General features: G+C 46.0%; 1 protein-coding gene across 4 annotated transcripts in view; it reads left to right on the forward strand.

Annotated features, from left to right (window-relative positions):
• The first annotated feature begins 477 nt into the window (after nt 1–477).
• Nucleotides 478–19,821, forward strand: part of RECK (reversion inducing cysteine rich protein with kazal motifs) — a 1,181,658-nt gene continuing 1,162,314 nt past the window's right edge. For 2 of the 4 annotated variants that reach the window (XM_077269433.1, XM_077269437.1), the window contains exon 1: nt 482–676. In XM_077269433.1, coding sequence (XP_077125548.1) covers nt 577–676 — 100 coding nt within the window. In that variant the 5' untranslated portion in view covers nt 482–576. Of the gene's footprint in view, nt 677–19,821 lie in introns of all 4 variants that reach the window. The other 2 variants (XM_077269439.1, XM_077269436.1) reach the window with 2 other exon arrangements.

Below are 19,821 nucleotides of genomic sequence, written 5' to 3' on the forward strand. Positions count from 1 at the left end.
GACATATCTCTCTGATTTAAGGGCATAAAAATACAAAGTTTGAAAATTGCAAAATTTTAAAAATTTTCGCCATATTTCCATTTTTTTCATAAATAATCGCAAGTAATATCGAAGAAATGTTACCACTAACTTGAAGTACAACATGTCACGAAAAAACAATCTCAGAATCAGCGGGATCCGATAAAGCGTTCCAGAGTTATAACCTCATAAAGTGACACTGGTCAGAATTGTAAAAATTGGCTCGGTCATTAAGTACCAAATTGGCTCTGTCACTAAGGGGTTAACTGTATTCACATCAGGGCATCTCGCTGCATTGCACGTTATTATTGTGATGCCTATTTTTTGTTGTTAAACCTATAAAAAACAGAAAAATTGCTGAATAAGATACTAACTTCAGCATCGTCTTCAGCACTTCGTAGAAAAGTGAGATGAAGGGGGAGAATTGGGGGTGGGTAGGAAGAAATCCATACAGAGGAGGAGTGAGGGGAAGGGGAAGAGGAGGAGAAGGAAGGAAGCAAGAGGGGACCCTGGCAGCAAGGACTGGAGGAGGGGGAGCAGCAGCACTGAGGTGATGTGATGGTCTCTGCTCCTGTGAGGGTCATGTCAGCAGCTGCCGCATCAGGACTGTCCGGGCTTTCCCTGCTCCTGCTCGCCGTGTGGCTCCCTGAAGCTGTGGGTGAGTGATGTGTGTCACTCGTGTACATTGTTGGATGTTATGCGACGTGTGGAGGGGCATATTCTGCATGGCACAGGACTTACGCACTGGTCTGCTGGCTGTAAGAGTAATATTTCCGATGCATCATCTCTGAAGTGACCAGTGATGGGCTCATGGAGTGGCTAGCAGTAGTCACTGGCACTCAGCCAGGGGCAGGCTAGCGGAGAATTCCAGAGCTGAACTTCAGGTCAGGCAGGAAGAGTCCATTGAAAAGGGCGCAGATGGCTGCAGCTCTGGATCAGGGGCTGCATAGTTTAGGAAGTCGTGCTGCCCCCTCCCCCATTGTACTTTGTGATAACAAGAAGGAAATGTGCCAGATGCTTGTTCCCTGATCTGTTGTCTAACATTGCCATTTCCAACTAACACATTCAGCCCACAAAAGAAGAAATATCGCTCCGTGAGTTCTGTCAAATCAAGATCTGACAATATAATAATTGATATAGGAAAATATATATCTTGGTACCGTGTTAGCCAGTAGATAGAAAAATGTTTAGACTAGAGAGTCCTCAGTGGTTGATACTATCTTCTCACTTAGGCTGGAGTCACACTAGACCTTAATACGGATGAGTGCAATGCGATAAAATATCGCATAGCACTCGGACCAATTAATCTATGGCAGCTCCCATCATCCGATACTTTCTCGGCCATATTCAGTGTGCGAGTGAAATCGCAGCATGCTTCGATTGTCAGCGTATCTCGGCCGAGAATCGCCAATGCAAGTCTATGGGAGAAAATCTCGCACACCACACGGACCATCAGTGTGACTTGCGAGAAATACGCATCGGTGTTCTATAGAAAAGCCGGCAACAGGGCCCGCTCCTGGGTTTTGAGGGCCCCGGGCGAAAGAATCTCAGTGCCCCCCCTTTAACATATACCGTGATTCATGATGCACAGATACAGCAGAGAAATATAGGTATAGTACAATGCCAGATTTCACTTCTTACATGAGTGCTAGCTATAGTAAATTCTACAATATCATACAGCAGAGGGGCTTTATATAAGTCAACCCCCTATATGCCAATTTTTGTGACCTATTCCCTCTTCCTCAGTTACCAGTAGGCATTTTATTGTTAGCTGAACTTGCTGCAAAGAAAAAACTGCATACATTGAATATGACAATTTTTTTTATGGAAAACTATTTAAAGTAAACATTAGAAAGTATTAACGTAGAACATTTGTAAAAGTGCAAAATGGGTAGCATATAGTGATGGGAGAATATATTCATTGCTCAGGTGTTCCCTAGCACACTTGGGTAGTCTCCGAGTATTTGTGACTGCTTGGAGATTTAGTTTTCCTTGCCGCAGCTGCATGATTTGCGGCTACTAGATGGCTTGATTACATGTGGGGATGTCCTAGCAACCAGGCAACCCTCACATGTACTCAAGCTGGGTAGCAGCCGTAAATTATGCAGCGGCATTATCAAAAACTAAATCTCCAAGCAGTCACAAATACTCGGAGACCACCCGAACGTGCTAGGGAAAACCCGAGCAACAAGTATACTCGCTCATCACTAGTAGCATATAGCACAGCCACGTAGTTTATAGCACAGCCCACATAGCATATAACGCAGCATTCGTAGTATATAGCACAGTCACGTAGTATAGAGCACAGCCACATAGTATATAGCACAGCCACGTACTATATAACACAGCCCACGTAGTATATAGCACAGCCACGTAGCATTTAACACAGCCCACGTAGTATATAGCACAGCCCAAGTAGTATATAGCACAGCCACGTAGTATATAGCACAGCCCACGTAGTATATAGCACAGCCACATAGCATATAACACAGCCCACATAGTATGTAGCACAGCCACGTAGTGTATAGCACAGCCACATAGCATATAACACAGCCACGTAGAATATAGCACAGCCACGTAGTATATAACACAGCTCACGTAGCATATAAGAGCCCACGTAGTATATAGCACAGCCACATAGCATATAACACAGCCCACGTAGCATATAGCACAGGCATGTAGTATATAGCACAGCCATGTAGCATATAACACAGCCCACGTACTATATAGCACAGCCCACGTATGTAGCACGGCCACGTAGTATATAACACAGCCTACGGAGTATATAGCACAGCCACATAGCATATAACACAGCCCACATACTATATAGCACAGCCCACATAGTATGTAGCACAGCCACATAGTATATAGCACAGCCACGTAGTATATAGCACAGCCACATAGTATATAACACAGCCCACTAGTATGTAGCACAGCCAAGTAGCATATAACACAGCCCAAGTAGTATATAACACAGCCCATGTAGCATATAGCACAGCCATGTAGTATATAGCACATCCATGTAGTATATAGCACAGCCACGTAGCATATAACAGCCCACGTACTGTATAGCACAGCCCACATAGTATGTAGCACAGCCACGTAGTATATAACACAGCCCATGGAGTATATAGCACAGCCACATAGCATATAACACAGCCCACATACTATATAGCACAGCCCACATAGTATGCAGCACAGCCACGCAGTATATAGCACAGCCATGTAGTATATAGCACAGCCACATAGTATATAACACAGCCCACTAGTATGTAGCACAGCCAAGTAGCATATAACACAGCCCACGTAGTATATAACACAGCCCACGTAGCATATATCACAGCCATGTAGTATATAACACAGCCCACGTAGCATATAGCGCAGCCATGTAGTATATAGCACAGCCCGCACCTCCCCCCCCGAGAATGGTCCCACAGTCCAGTACTCACTGTTATAGTAAAAAAAATTAAAAAAAACACACTCCTCACCTCTCCTCGTGCCTGCGCTGCTCCCTGCTCCTGTCTCAGCGGCTGCACTGCCTGGCACACAGCGAGTGTGCGATGATGTCATCTCGCACCCACAGTGTCAGAGGCAGAGCGGGGAATGATGGGAGAGGGAGCGTCAGCTGACGTTCTCTCCTCCATCATTGCTTTGAACTGTACCGGCAGACGCCGATATAGTTCAATGCGGCGGCAGCAGAGGAGTCGGCAATGGTGGCAGGCGGGCCCCCCCTGCCTCACAGGGGCCCCATAGCGGCTGCATGATGTGTCGCTAGCTGAGGTTCCCTGATGTTTTGGGGTTGCTTTGCTGCCTCTGGCACTGGACTGCTTGACCGTGTGCATGGCATTATGAAGTCTGAAGACTACCAACAAATTTTGCAGCATAACGTAGGGCCCAGTGTGAGAAAGCTGGGTCTCCCTCAGAGGTAATGGGTCTTCCAGCAGGACAATGACCCAAAACACACTTCAAAAAGCACTAGAAAATGGTTTGAGAGAAAGCACTGGAGAAGACTTCTAAGGTGGCCAGCAATGAGTCCAGACCTGAATCCCATAGAACACCTGTGGAGAGATCTAAAAATGGCAGTTTGGAGAAGGCACCCTTCAAATATCAGGGACCTGGAGCAGTTTGCCAAAGAAGAATGGTCTAAAATTACAGCAGAGCATTGTAAGAAACTCATTGATGGTTACCGGAAGCGGTTGGTCGCAGTTATTTTGGCTAAAGGTTGTGCAACCAAGTGTTAGGCTGAGGTGCCAATACTTTTGCCTGGCCCATTTTTGGAGTTTTGTGTGAAATGATCAATGTTTTGCTTTTTGCTTCATTCTCTTTTGTGTTTTTTGATTTAAGACAAATTAAATGAAGATAACAATACCAAAGAATTTGTGATTGCAATCATTTTCAGGAAGAAACTGAGTATTATCTGACAGAATTGCAGGGGTGTCAATACTTTTGGCCACAACTGTAACACGGATTATTTATGGGAATCCGAAAATGTCATAAGAAAATTACATGATTAACATGTCTTTTCTATTAAACCCACAAAAAATTTAGCAAAAATATAACGCTGAGGCAGAGTTCACACATGGGTATATTCTATAACGACACAATAACAATCTTCTGATTACTGCGTGTTTGATGCGTTTCTTTTGATATGTTCTCCCACATGTTTAATGTGTTTTTGGTACAGATTTGAATATGAGTTTTTAATGCTTTTTTAATACTACAGAGAAGGGTTGATTCTGTGCTTAAAAATGCAACAGTATTTGTTTTTACATGCGGTTTTTTTAGGCTCCACATTGAAGCCTATTAAAGAAAAAAAGCACCAAAATCGCAGAGTTCAGCAGTGTCTTTCGATGCACCGAGGTCGGGACCTTTCATGAAATCACATCCACTTTGCTTCATCATTTAGACCATGTCGACATGTAGCTTAACCCCTTTCTGCCATTAGACGTACTATTCCGTCCATATGACCCGGGCCCTACTTCCCATAGACGGAATAGTACGTCTTAGGCGATCGGCCGTGCTCACGGGGGGAGCGCGGCCGATCACCGCCGAGTGTCAGCTGACTATTAGAGCTGACATCCGGCACTATGGCACGGACCGCTCCCGGCACATTAACCCCCAGAACACTGCGATCAAACATGATCGCAGCGTTCCGGCGGCATAGTGAAGCATCGCGCAGGGAGGGGGTTCCCTGCGTACTTCCCTGAGACCCTCAGAACAACGGGATGTGATCGCATTGTTCAGAGGGTCTCCTACCTTCTCCTGGGTTTACTAGGGTTGGAGCTACAGTTAGGGTTGGGGCTAAAGTTAGGGTTAGGGCTAAAGTTAGGGTTGGGGCTAAAGTTAGGGTTTGGCTTACATTTACGGTTGGAATTAGGGTTGGTATTAGGGTTAGGTGTGTGGTTAGGGTTTTGGTTGGGATTAAGGTTAGGGATGTGTTGGAGTTAGGGGTGTGGTTAGGGTTGGGATTAAAGTTAGGGGTGTGTTGGGGTTAGGGGTGTAGTTGGGATTAGGGCTAGGGGCATGTTCGGGTTAGTGGTGTGGTTAGGGTTACGGTTAGGGTTGGGATTAGGGTTAGGGGTGTGTTTGGGTTAGGGTTTCAGTTAGAATTGGGGGATTCCACTGTTTAGGCACATCAGGGGCTCTCCAAACGTGACATGGCGTCCGATCTCAATTCCAGTCAATTCTGCATTGAAAAAGTAAAACAGTGCTCTTTCCCTTCCGAGCTCTGCCATGGGCCCAAATGGTGGTTCCCCCTCACATTTGGGGTATCAGTGTACTCAGGACAAATTGGACAACAACGTTTGGGGTCCAATTCTTCCTGTTCCCCTAGGGAAAATACAAAACTGGGGCTAAAAAATAATTTTTGTGGAAAATTTTTTATTTTTTATTTTCACGGCTCTGCGTTATAAACTGTAGTGAAACACTTGGGGGTTCAAAGTTCTCACAACACATCTAGATAAGTTCCTTGGGGGGTCTATTTTCCAATATGGTGACACTTGTGGGGGGTTTCTACTGTTTAGGTACATCAGGGGCTCTGCAAATGTAACGTGACACCTGCAGACCAATCCATCTAAGTCTGTATTCCAAACGGCACTCCTTCCCTTCCGAGCTCTGCCATGCGTCCAAATGGTGAGTCCCCCTCACATACGGGGTATCAGCGTACTCAGGACAAATTGGACAACAACTTTTGGGGTCCAATTTTTCCTATTATCCTTGAGAAAATACAAAACTGGGGGCTAAAAAATAATTTTTGTGGAAAAAAGGATTTTTTATTTTCACAGCTCTGCTTTATAAACTGTAGTGAAACACTTTGGGGTTCAAAGTTCTCACAACACATCTAGATCAGTTCCTTGAGGGGTCTATTTTCCATTATGGGGTCACTAGTGGGGGGTTTCTACTGTTTAGGTACATCAGAGGCTCTGCAAATGCAACATGACGCCTGCAGACCAATCCATCTAAGTCTGCATTCCAAACGGCGCTCCTTCCCTTCCGAGCTCTGCCATGCGCCCAAACGGTGGTTCCTCCCCACATGTGGGGTATCAGCGTACTCAGAACAAATTTGGCAACAACTTTTGGGGATACATTTCTCCTGTTACCCTTGGGAAAATACAAAACTGGGGGCTAAAATATAATTTTTGTGGAAAAAAAAGGATTTCTTATTTTTACGGCTCTGCGTTAATAAACTGTAGTGAAACACCTGGGGGTCACAGTTGTCCCAACACATCTAGATAAGTTCCTTAGGGGGTCTACTTTCCAAAATGGTGTCACTTGGGGGGGGTTTCCACTGTTTAGGCACAGCAGGGGCTCTCCAAATGCAACATGGCGTCCTATCTCAATTCCAGTCAATTTTGCATTGAAAAGTCAAATGGTGCGCCTTCCCTTCCGAGCTCTGCCATGCACCCAAACAGTGTTTTACCCCCACATATGGGGTAAGGGCGTACTCAGGACAAATTTGCCAACAACTTTTGGGGTCCAATTTCTCCTGTTACCCTTGGTAAAACAAAACAAATTGGAGCTGAAGTAAATTTTTTTGTGAAAAAAAGTTACATGTTCATTTTTTTTAAACATTCCAAAAATTTCTGTGAAACACCTGAAGGGTTACTAAACTTCTTGAATGTGGTTTTGAGCACCTTGAGATGTGCAGTTTTTAGAATGGTGTCACACTTGGGTATTTTCTATCATATAGACCACTCAAAGTGACTTCAATTGTGATGTTGTCATGTCGGACGCTATTCAGACCAGGTCGTTCGACAGACAGCGGTAATTCTGCTTTTGACCACTATGCGCTCATTGGCGTCGGCTAGATTTTATCTAGCTGGTCCGGGGTTAATTTACCTGGTGCTCGGATTGGAAGCTGGGCCATGCCCTCTGCCTTTAAATAGTTCTCCTGAACATTTGGCGTCGCCGATTATAGCTTCTGTCTTGTGCATGGTTATCTCGGTCTGGAGTTGTGAGCTAGTAGTTGGAGTATCGTTGCTGGTGGTGTATTTCCCTTTGTCTTATTTGCTCCTTCCTATATTTGTATTTGTTTTGCCCTTTGCATTTATAGTGTATTCCTGAGTGACTGCTGAGAGCCAATGATGTCACCGCTAGTTACTGAGCCTGTGCCCCCTGCATATCATTCACTCTTTCTCCCCTGATCACCGGTCGAGCAGGGGAGAAGAATGGATGACAGCCGGCTGCGGCACCACACGCAGGGGAACAGCGCTTACTGTAGCGCTGCTTCCCTGCGGCCATCCGTGTGGTCCTGATGCGGCACACGGGCGTCATACGGTTGCCACACGTGTGCCGCACAAAGTACACACACGGACACTGATATCTCCAGTACCATTTTTTCCGGTACTGGAAATATCAGGAGGTGTGAAACCTGTTATGATCCAGTGACCTTGGAGCCGCATGAAACTTTCTCAGGAGAAGGTGGAACCTGTACTGACCGCAAACCCTAAACTGACACCGCAACTAGAAATAGCCGTAGGGTGTACCTAACACATCCTAGACACCTCGACACAGCCGGAGGACTAAATACCCCTATAGATGGAAATAGGAATTCTATCTTGCCTCAGAGCAGAACCCCAAAGGATAGGCAGCCCCCCACAAATATTGACTGTGCGTATAAGAGGAAAGACAAACGCAGGCAGAAATCAGGATTTAGCAAAAGAGGCCATGCTAGCTAAATAGGAAAGGATAGGACAGAATACTAAGCGGTCAGTATTAAAACCCTAAAAATATCCACAGCAGACAATACAAAAAATTCCACCATCTAACTAAAGATATGGAATGTATCTCTGCATCTCCTGAGAATCCAACTTGACTGAAAGTATCCAAACACAGTCTAAGCTGGACAAGAAAAAACAATGAATAGCACTGAATTGTAAAGCACACCGCATGTGTGCAGCAAAAACAAAACCAGACACTTATCTTGGCTGATTTGGCAGCAGGTCAGGAGGAACCAGACAGAGATGCATAACCTCCAAGAACAATGGACAACTGGCAAGGGCTAATGAATCCTGCACACCTAAATACCCCAGTCAGAGCTGCAATCAGCAGGAACACCTGCCCAGGATTGCAACCCAGGGACAACTGCATTACCACCAGCAACCACCGGGGGAACCCAAGAGCAGAATTCACAACAGTACCCACCCTTGAGGAGGGGTCACCGAACCCTCACCAGAGCCCCCAGGCCGATCAGGATGAGCCAGATGAAAGGCACGGACCAAATCAGCAGCATGGACATCAGAGGCAAAAACCCAAGAATTATCCTCCTGGCCATAACCCTTCCATTTGACAAGGTACTGAAGCCTCCGCCTTGAAAAGCGAGAATCCAAAATTTTCTCAACCACATACTCCAACTCCCCATCAACCAACACAGGGGCCGGAGGATCAACAGAGGGAACAACGGGCACCACATATTTCCGCAATAAGGATCTATGGAAGACAATATGGATAGCAAAAGAGGCCGGAAGGGCCAATCGAAAAGACACCGGATTAATAATCTCAGAAATCCTATAAGGACCAATAAACCGAGGCTTAAACTTAGGGGAAGAAACCTTCATAGGAACATAACGGGAAGACAACCAAACCAGATCCCCCACCCGAAGTCGGGAACCAACACACCGACGATGGTTAGCAAAACGTTGAGCCTCCTCCTGGGACAACACCAAATTGTCCACCACATGAGCCCAAATCTGCTGCAACCTGTCAACCACAGAATCCACACCAGGACAGTTCGAAGGCTCAACCTGCCCCGAAGAAAAACGAGGATGAAAACCAAAATGACAAAAGAAGGGCGAAACCAAGGTAGCCGAACTAGCCCGATTATTAAGGGTAAACTCAGCCAATGGCAAGAAAGCCACCCAATCATCCTGATCAGCAGACACAAAGCATCTCAAATAAGTTTCCAAAGTCTGATTAGTTCGCTCGGTCTGGCCATTTGTCTGAGGATGAAATGCAGAAGAAAAAGACAAATCAATGCCCAGCCTAGCACAAAAGGCCCGCCAAAACCTAGAAACAAACTGGGAACCTCTGTCAGACACAATATTCTCCGGAATACCATGCAAACGAACCACATGCTGAAAAAACAACGGAACCAAATCAGAAGAGGAAGGCAATTTAGGCAAAGGCACCAAATGAACCATCTTAGAGAACCGGTCACAAACAACCCAGATAACAGACATCCTCTGGGAAACCGGAAGATCAGAAAGAAAATCCATAGAAATATGCGTCCAGGGCCTCTCAGGGACCGGCAAAGGCAAAAGCAACCCGCTAGCATGGGAACAACAAGGCTTGGCCCGCGCACAAGTCCCACAGGACTGCACAAAAGAACGCACATCACGTGACAAAGAAGGCCACCAAAAGGACCTACCCACCAAATCTCTGGTACCAAAAATACCAGGATGGCCAGCCAGCACAGAACAATGAACCTCAGAAATCACTCTACTAGTCCATCTATCAGGAACAAACAGTTTCCCCGCTGGACAGCGGTCAGGTTTGTCAGCCTGAAATTCCTGAAGAACCCGTCGTAAATCAGGGGAAATGGCAGAAAGAACCACCCCTTCTTTCAGAATGCCGACCGGTTCAAGGACCTCAGGAGAATCGGGCAATAAAATCTCCTAGAGAGGGCATCAGCCTTAATGTTCTTAGAACCCGGAAGATACGAGACCACGAAATCAAAACGGGAAAAAAACAAGGACCATCGAGCCTGTCTAGGATTCAGCCGCTTGGCAGACTTGAGGTAAATCAAATTTTTATGATCAGTCAAGACCACAATACGGTGCTTAGCTCCCTCAAGCCAATGTCGCCACTCCTCAAACGCCCACTTCATAGTCAACAACTCACGATTGCCGACATCATAATTGCGTTCAGCAGGCGAAAATTTACGGGAAAAGAATGCACACTGTTTCATCATGGAACCAACAGGATCCCTCTAAGACAAAACGGCCCCTGCCCCAATCTCAGAAGCGTCAGCCTCAACCTGAAACAGAAGAGAAACATCCGGTTGACGCAACACCGGGGCAGAAGTAAATCGGCGTTTAAGCTCCTGAAAGGCAGAGACAGCCGCAGAGGACCAATTCGTCGCATCAGCGCCTTTCTTCGTCAAATCGGTCAAGGGTTTAACCACACTGGAGAAGTTAGCAATGAAACGGCGATAAAAATTAGCAAAGCCCAAAAATTTCTGAAGGCTCTTCACGGATGTGGGTTAAATCCAATCATGAATGGCCTGAACCTTAACCGGATCCATCTCTATAGATGAGGGAGAAAAAATGAAGCCCAAAAAAGAAACCTTCTGCACTCCAAAGAGACACTTAGACCCCTTCACAAACAAGGCATTATCTCGAAGGATCTGAAATACCATCCTGACCTGTTCCACATGGGACTCCCAATCATCGGAAAAAATTAAAATGTCATCCAAATATACAATTATGAATTTATCAAGATAAGTCCGGAAGATATTGTGCATGAAGGACTGAAAAACAGATGGAGCATTAGAGAGCCCGAATGGCATCACAAGGTATTCAAAATGGCCTTCGGGCGTATTAAACGCAGTTTTCCATTCATCACCCTGCTTAATACGAACAAGATTATATGCCCCCCGAAGGTCAATCTTCGTAAACCAACTAGCCCCCTTAATCCTAGCAAACAAATCAGAAAGCAGAGGTAAAGGGTATTGAAACTTGACCGTGATCTTATTCAAGAGGCGATAATCAATACAGGGTCTCAAGGAGCCATCCTTCTTAGCAACAAAAAAAAAACCCGCTCCCAACGGTGAAGAAGATGGCCGAATATGCCCTTTCTCCAAAGACTCCTTAACATAACTCCGCATGGCGGTATGTTCAGGCACAGACAGGTTGAAAAGTCGGCCCATAGGAAACTTACAGCCTGGAATCAAGTCAATCGCACAATCACGGTCCCTATGCGGTGGGAGGGAACTGGACCTGGGCTCATCGAATACATCCTGAAAATCAGACAAAAACTCTGGAATTTCAGAAGAGGAAGAAAAGGAGATTGACATCAAAGGAACGTCATTATGAACCCCCTGACATCCCCACCTAGCAACAGACATAGACTTCCAATCCAACACAGGATTATGTACCTGCAACCACGGAAAACCCAGCATGATAGCATCATGCAAATTATGCAACACCAAAAATCGACAATCTTCCTGATGGGCTGACGCCATGCACATGGTCACCTGTGTCCAGAACTGGGGCTTGTTTTTAGCCAAAGGTGTAGCATCAATGCCCCTTAAAGGAATAGGGTTCTGCAAAGACTGCAAGGGAAATCCACAACGCCTGGCAAACTCAAAGTCCATTAAGTTCAAGGCGGCGCCTGAATCCACAAACGCCATGACAGAAAATGATGACAATGAGCATATCAAGGACACAGATAACAGAAATTTAGGTTGTACAGTACTGATGGTAAATGAAGTAGCGATCCTCTTTGTACGCTTAGGGCAGACTGAAATGACATGAGAAGCATTGCCACAATAAAAACACAACCTATTCTGACGTCTGAATCCATGTTGTTCCGTTCTAGACAGAATCCTATCACACTGCATTGGCTCAGGCATCTGCTCTGAGGACAACGCCACAGCGCGCACAGTTCTGCGCTCCCGCAAGCGCCGATCAATCTGAATGGCCAGAGACATAGAATCATTCAGACCGAAAGGCGTGGGAAACCCCACCATAACATCTTTGACGGATTCAGAAAGACCCTTTCTGAAAATTGCCGCCAAAGCTTCATCATTCCATTTAGCCAACACAGACCATTTTCTAAATTTCTGACAATACAACTCTGCTGCTTCTTAACCCTGAACCAGGGCCAACAAGGTCTTCTCCGCTTGATCTACCGAATTTGGTTCATCATATAATAATCCTAAAGCCTGAAAAAAGGCGTCTACATTAAGCAAGGCCGGATTCCCAGATTCCAGGGAAAATGCCCAATCCTGAGGATCACCACGCAGCAGGGAGATGACAATTTTAACCTGCTGAATGGAATCACCAGAGGATCGAGGTTTCAGAGCAAAAAACAGTTTACAGTTGTTTTTAAAACTCAAAAACTTGACCTGTCCCCAAAAAAACAAATCAGGAGTAGGAATCCTAGGCTCCAAAACTGGAGTCTGACCAATATAATCAGAAATATCCTGTACCCTAGCAGCAAGCTGGTCCACACGAGAAGCCAATCCCTGAACATCCATGCTAGCACCAGACTCCTCAGCCACCCAGAGAAAAAGAGGGAAGAAGAGACCAAGCAGACTACAGAAAAAAAAAAATGGCTCAACACCTTTCTTCCCTTCTTCTGAGATGCATTTAACTCATTGTTGGCCAGTTGTACTGTTATGATCCGGTGACCTTGGAGCTGCATGAGACTTTCTCAGGAGAAGGTGGAACCTGTACTGACCGCAAACCCTAAACTGACACCGCAACTAGAAGTAACCGTGGGGTGTACCTAACACATCCTAGACACCTCGACACAGCCGGAGGACTAAATACACCTATAGATGGAAATGGGAATTCTATCTTGCCTCAGAGCAGAACCCCAAAGGATAGGCAGCCCCCCACAAATATTGACTGTGAGTATAAGAGGAAAGACAAACGCAGGCAGAAATCAGGATTTAGCAAAAGAGGCCATGCTAGCTAAATAGGAAAGGATAGGACAGAATACTAAGCGGTCAGTATTAAAACCCTAAAAATATCCACAGCAGATAATACAAAATTCCACCATCTAACTAAGACATGGAATGTATCTCTGCATCTCCTGAGAATCCAACTTGACTGAAAGTATCCAAACACAGTCTAAGCTGGACAAGAAAAAACAATGAATAGCACTGAATTGTAAAGCACACCGCATGTGTGCAGCAAAATCAAAACCAGACACTTATCTTAGCTGAATTGACAGCAGGGCATGAGGAGCCAGATCAGATTGTCAGGGGATTCATAATGACGTTCCTTTGATGTCAATCTCCTCTTCCTCCTCTTCTGAAATTCCAGAGTTTTTTGTCTGATTTTCAGGATGTATTCCAACGAGCCCAAGTCCAGTTCCCTTCCACCGCATAGGGACTGTGATTGTGCTATTGACTTGATTCCAGGCTGTAAGTTTCCTAAGGGCCGACTTTTCAACCTGTCTGTGCCTGAACATACCGCCATGCGTAGTTATGTTAAGGAGTCTTTGGAGAAAGGGCATATTCAGCCATCTTCTTCACCTTTGGGAGCGGGATTTTTTTTTGTTGCTAAGAAGGATGGCTCCTTGAGACCCTGTATTGATTATCGCCTCTTGAATAAGATCACGGTCAAGTTTCAATACCCCTTGCCTTTGCTTTCCGATTTGTTTGCTAGGATTAAGGGGGCTAGTTGGTTTACTAAGATTGACCTTCGAGGGGCATATAATCTAGTTCGTATTAAGCAGGGTGATGAATGGAAGACTGCGTTTAATACGCCCGAAGGCCATTTTGAATACCTTGTGATGCCATTCGGGCTCTCTAATGCTCCATCTGTTTTTCAGTCTTTCATGCATGATATCTTCCGGAGTTATCTTGATAAATTCATGATTGTATATTTGGATGACATTTTGATTTTTTCCGATGATTGGGAGTCTCATGTGAAACAGGTCAGGATGGTATTTCAGATCCTTCGTGATAATGCTTTATTTGTGAAGGGGTCTAAGTGTCTCTTTGGAGTGCAGGTTTCTTTTTTGGGCTTCATTTTTTCTCCTTCATCTATAGAGATGGATCCGGTTAAGGTTCAGACCATTCATGATTGGATTCAGCCCACTTCTGTGAAGAGCCTTCAGAAATTTTTGGGCTTTGCTAATTTTTATCGCCGTTTCATTGCTAACTTCTCCAGCGTGGTTAAACCCCTGACCGATTTGACGAAGAAAGGCGCTGATGTGACGAATTGGCCCTCTGCGGCTGTCTCTGCCTTTCAGTAGCTTAAACGCCGATTTACTTCGGCCCCGGTGTTGCGTCAGCCGGCTGTTTCTCTTCCGTTTCAGGTTGAGGTTGACGCTTCTGAGATTGGGGCAGGGGCCGTTTTGTCTCAGAGGAATTCTGATGGTTCCTTGATGAAACCTTGTGCCTTCTTTTCCCGTAAGTTTTCGCCTGCTGAACGCAATTATGATGTCGGCAATCGGGAGTTGTTGGCTATGAAGTGGGCATTTGAGGAATGGCGACATTGGCTTGAGGGAGCCAAGCACCGTATTGTGGTCTTGACCGATCAGAAAAATCTGATTTACCTCGAGTCTGCCAAACGGCTGAATCCTAGACAGGCTCGATGGTCCCTGTTTTTCTCCCGTTTTGATTTCGTGGTCTCCTATCTTCCTGGTTCTAAGAATATTAAGGCTGATGCCCTCTCTAGGAGTTTTTTGCCTGATTCTCCTGAGGTCCTTGAACCGGTCGGCATTCTGAAGGAAGGGGTTGTCCTTTCTGCCATTTCCCCTGATTTACGACGGGTTCTTCAGGAATTTCAGGCTGACAAACCTGACCGCTGTCCACTGGGGAAACTGTTTGTTCCTGATAGATGGACTAGTAGAGTGATTTCTGAGGTTCATTGTTCTGTGTTGGCTGGCCATCCTGGTATTTTTGGTACTAGAGATTTGGTTGGTAGGTCCTTTTGGTGGCCTTCTTTGTCGCGTGATGTGCGTTCTTTTGTGCAGTCCTGTGGGACTTGTGCGCGGGCCAAGCCTTGTTGTTCCCGTGCTAGTGGGTTGCTTTTGCCTTTGCCGGTCCCTGAGAGGCCCTGGACGCATATTTCTATGGATTTTATTTCAGATCTTCCGGTTTCCCAGAGGATGTCGGTTATCTGGGTGGTTTGTGACCGGTTTTCCAAGATGGTTCATTTGGTGCCTTTGCCTAAATTGCCTTCCTCTTCTGATTTGGTTCCGTTGTTTTTTCAGCATGTGGTTCGTTTGCATGGTATTCCGGAGAATATTGTGTCCGACAGAGGTTCCCAGTTTGTTTCTAGGTTTTGGCGGGCCTTTTGTGCTAGGCTGGGCATTGATTTGTCTTTTTCTTCCGCATTTCATCCTCAGACAAATGGCCAAACCAAGCGAACTAATCAGACTTTGGAAACTTATTTGAGATGCTTTGTGTCTGCTGATCAGGATGATTGGGTGGCTTTCTTGCCATTGGCCGAGTTTGCCCTTAATAATCGGGCTAGTTCGGCTACCTTGGTTTCGCCCTTCTTTTGTAATTTTGGTTTTCATCCTTGTTTTTCTTCAGGGCAGGTTGAGCCTTCTGATTGTCCTGGTGTAGATTCTGTCGTTGACAGGTTGCAGCAGATATGGGCTCATGTGGTGGACAATTTGGTGTTGTCTCAGGAGGAGGCTCAACGTTTTGCTAACCGTCGTCGGCGTGTTGGTTCCCGGCTTCGGGTTGGGGATTTGGTCTGGTTGTCTTCCCGTCATGTTCCTATGAAGGTTTCTTCCCCTATGTTTAAGCCTCGGTTTATTGGTCCTTATAGGATTTCTGAGATTATCAATCCGGTGTCTTTTCGTTTGGCCCTTCCGGCCTCTTTTTCCATCCATAATGTTTTCCATAGATCTTTGTTGCGGAAATATATGGTGCCCGTTGTTCCCTCTGTTGATCCTCCTGCCCCTGTGTTGGTTGATGGGGAGTTGGAGTATGTGGTTGAGAGGATTTTGGATTCTCGTTTTTCGAGGCGGAAGCTTCAGTATCTGGTCAAATGGAAGGGTTATGGCCAGGAGGATAATTCTTGGGTTTTTGCCTCTGATGTCCATGCTGCTGATTTGGTCCGTGCCTTTCATCTGGCTCGTCCTGATCGGCCTGGGGGCTCTGGTGAGGGTTCGGTGACCCCTCTTCAAGGGGGGGTACTGTTGTGAATTCTGCTCTTGGGCTCCCTCCGGTGGTTCTTGGTGGTAGTGCAGTTGTCTCTGGGTTGTAATCCAGGGTAGTTGTTTCTGCTGATTGCAGCTCTGCTAGGTATTTAGGTGTGCAGGGTCCATTACTCCATGCCAGTTGTCCATTGTTCTTGGAGGGATTGCATCTCTGTCTGGCTCCTCATGCCCTGCTGTCAATTCAGCTAAGATAAGTGTCTGTTTTTTCTCTCTGTAGCACATATACAGTGTGCTTTACATCTCAGTGCAATTCATTGTGTTTTTGTCCAGCTTAGACTTTGGATTTTTCAGTCATGCTGGATTCTCTGGAGAGGCAGATATACATTCTATGTCTTTAGTTAGATGTAGAATATTTTGTATTTTCTGCTGTGGATATTTTTAGGGTTTTAATACTGACTGCTTAGAATTCTGTCCTATTCTTTTCTATTTAGCTAGAAGTGCCTCTTTTGCTAAATCCTGCTTTCTGTCTGCGTATGTCCTTCCTCTTATACTCACAGTCAATATTTGTGGGGGGCTGCCTATCCTTTGGGGTTCTGCTCTGAGGCAAGATAGAATTCCCATTTCCATCTATAGGGGTATTTAGTCCTCCGGCTGTGTCGAGGTGTCTAGGACTTGTTAGGTACATCCCACGGCTACTTCTAGTTGAGGTGTCAGTTCAGGGATTGCGGTCAGTACAGGTTCCACCTACTCCAGAGAACGTCTCATGTGGCTCCAGGGTCACCGGATCATAACAGTTAGCATCGCAAGAAGATGGGAAGCGCCGGACCAAGAAGAGCGAAACCCCTCAGACCGGACCACCCCACAGGTGAGTATAATAAAAGTTATTTCTGTTTTCTTACAGATCCGGTTGGGGGAAGATATACAGCATTATAGAATCTATTATCTTTCCACCACCTCCATCATTTCCTTCTCCCCCACCACCCCCATGATTAACCTTTCCACCACCTTTATCATTGCTTTCTCCCCCATCATTGCTCATTCCACCACCTCCATCATTGCCTACTCCCCACCACCACCATAATTGTCTTTCCACCACAACCATCATTGCCTTTTCCCCCACAACCCCCATCCATACCCTTTCCACTAGCTCTATGATTGTTTTCCCCCACCACCCCCATCATTACCCTCTCCATCTACTCCTTCATTGCCTTCTCTCCACCACCTCCATCATTGCCTTCTCCTCCACCACCCCATCATTGCCCTTTTTACCATCTTTATCATTGTTTTCTCCCCCACCACCTCCATCATTGCCTCCTCCCCCACCATTGTCCTCTCCACCACCTACACACACACACCTCTCAGCATGTTCCCCCGCAGAGACACATGCACACAGCACCACTCACCGCTCTGTCAGTTCCCCAGCAGCAGCTTCATCGCCAGCAGCTTCCTCTGAATACAACTGTATCAGACAGAAAACACCGGGCACGAAGCAGGATGGAGCCCTTCAGCTCCACTCTGCTGCCATTTTCTCCTGTAGGCAGCAGAGCTGCAGGGATCGCTCCCTGCCCGCCACACATAAGGGCAATCTGGGCAGGGACCCCCCTTTGGAGCCTCGGGGCCGGGTAAACAGGCCAGATTGCCTTCAGTGTTAGCCGCCTGCAGGGGCCTCCCTCCACATCCGTTGCAGCCGCTCCGGCTTTACATGTGGTATGTTAGCTTACAATGTACGAGGTGCCCTGTTATGAGCCTGGTGGTTAGGTGCACCAGGAATGACCTGATAGTTAAACACGGAATCGGGACGAGCTCTGGGGAAATGGGAACTCTGCTGACCGCAAACCCTACTCCTATCAACACAACTAGAAATAGCCGTGGAGCGTGCCTGACTCTGCCTAGACGCCTCTTCACAGCCTAAGAGCTAACTACCCCTAAAGAAAGGAAACAAAGCCTCACTTGCCTCAGAGAAATTTCCCCAAAGGTAAAAGCAGCCCCCCACAAGTATTGACTGTGAGTTAAGAGGAAATCACAAACAGGATGAAGTAGGCTTTAGCAAAGAGAGGCCAGTCTAACTAAACAGATTGAGGATAGAAAAGGGATCTTTGCGGTCAACACAACAAACTACAAAAACCACGCAGAGTGTGCAAAAAATACCCCCGCACCGACTCATGGTGCGGTGGTGCCACTCTGCACCCCCAGAGCTTCCAGCTAGCCAGGCAGTTTCATGAAAGCAAGCTGGACTAGAACTTAGCAAGAAAAACCATAAGTAACAAATGATTAAGCCGGAACTTAGCTTTTGCTGGAGTAGACAGATCCTCAGAAAGATCCAGGAAAGATCTGAACCAGTACTAGAACATTGACAGCTGGCATGGAGTAACGATCTGAGTGGAGTTAAATAGAGAATCCTAGCCTAGCCCTAAACGAGGGCAGCTGGGGAAGGAATTTCAGAACCAGCAGCTCCACTCACAGCCACCAGAGGGAGTCCAAGGACAGAACTCACCGAAGTACCATTCACGACCACAGGAGGGAGCTCGAGAATGGAATTCACAACAGTGCCCTGCAAGTATCTATATTGGGGAAACTATGCAAATACTACAAACTAGGATGAATTTACACAGGAACACAATCAGTAATGAAATGGACACACCTGTGGGAAAACATTTCTCTGGACCTGGACACAGTATGACAGACTTAAAAGTCTTAATACTAAAAGGTAATTTTAAGGACCACAGGGAAAGAAAAATTTGGGAATACAAACTAATGAAGATGTTTAATTCATTGACACTAGGACTCAATTTAACACCTGGATTTATGAGTCACTACATGGATACAATTCACACCTCCACCAGACGGACTCCAGATAACTGTGTTTGACACGCAGCAGCGATCTGGATCCCGCTGTGATATCGCTGGTCGGAGCTAGAAGTCCAGAACTTTATTTGGTCGTCAGGTCGGCGTGTATCGTCATGTTTGACAGCAAAAGCAACAATGTCAGCAATGTTTTACATGGAGCTAACGACCTGTGAGAACGATAAGTGAGTCACCGTTACGTCACAGGATCGCTCCTGCATCGTTCTGGAGCTGCTGTGTTTGATGTCTCTACAGCGACGCTCCAGCGATCGGCTCGTTGTCTATATCGCTGCAGCGTCGCTGAGTGTGACGGTACCTTAAGAACATTATTCCCACTGCCTCTCCATTTGTAAGAAAATGAATAATTGGATTACCATGGCTCATCTATGGAATAATCACACTTCCCACCCCTAACAAATGTCCTCCTGTATTATTCTTTAAATGTTGTGCTTGTCTCTTATTAATCTATTTGTAATCATGCCTGAAGAAGGAGCCACTGTGCTCTGAAAGCTTGCAAACATATTATTTTCTTGTTAGCCAATAAAGGTATCACTCCTAGAATACTTCTGTCATCATTGGGCAGAAAAGTATTCACTTCATACGTTCTGATATTTCCGATATTGGAAAAAACAGTACTGATGTTACCCATGTGTACGTGTGCGTCATTTG

This window comes from Ranitomeya variabilis, chromosome 6, assembly GCF_051348905.1.
Source record: "Ranitomeya variabilis isolate aRanVar5 chromosome 6, aRanVar5.hap1, whole genome shotgun sequence".
Lineage (NCBI taxonomy): Eukaryota > Metazoa > Chordata > Amphibia > Anura > Dendrobatidae > Ranitomeya > Ranitomeya variabilis.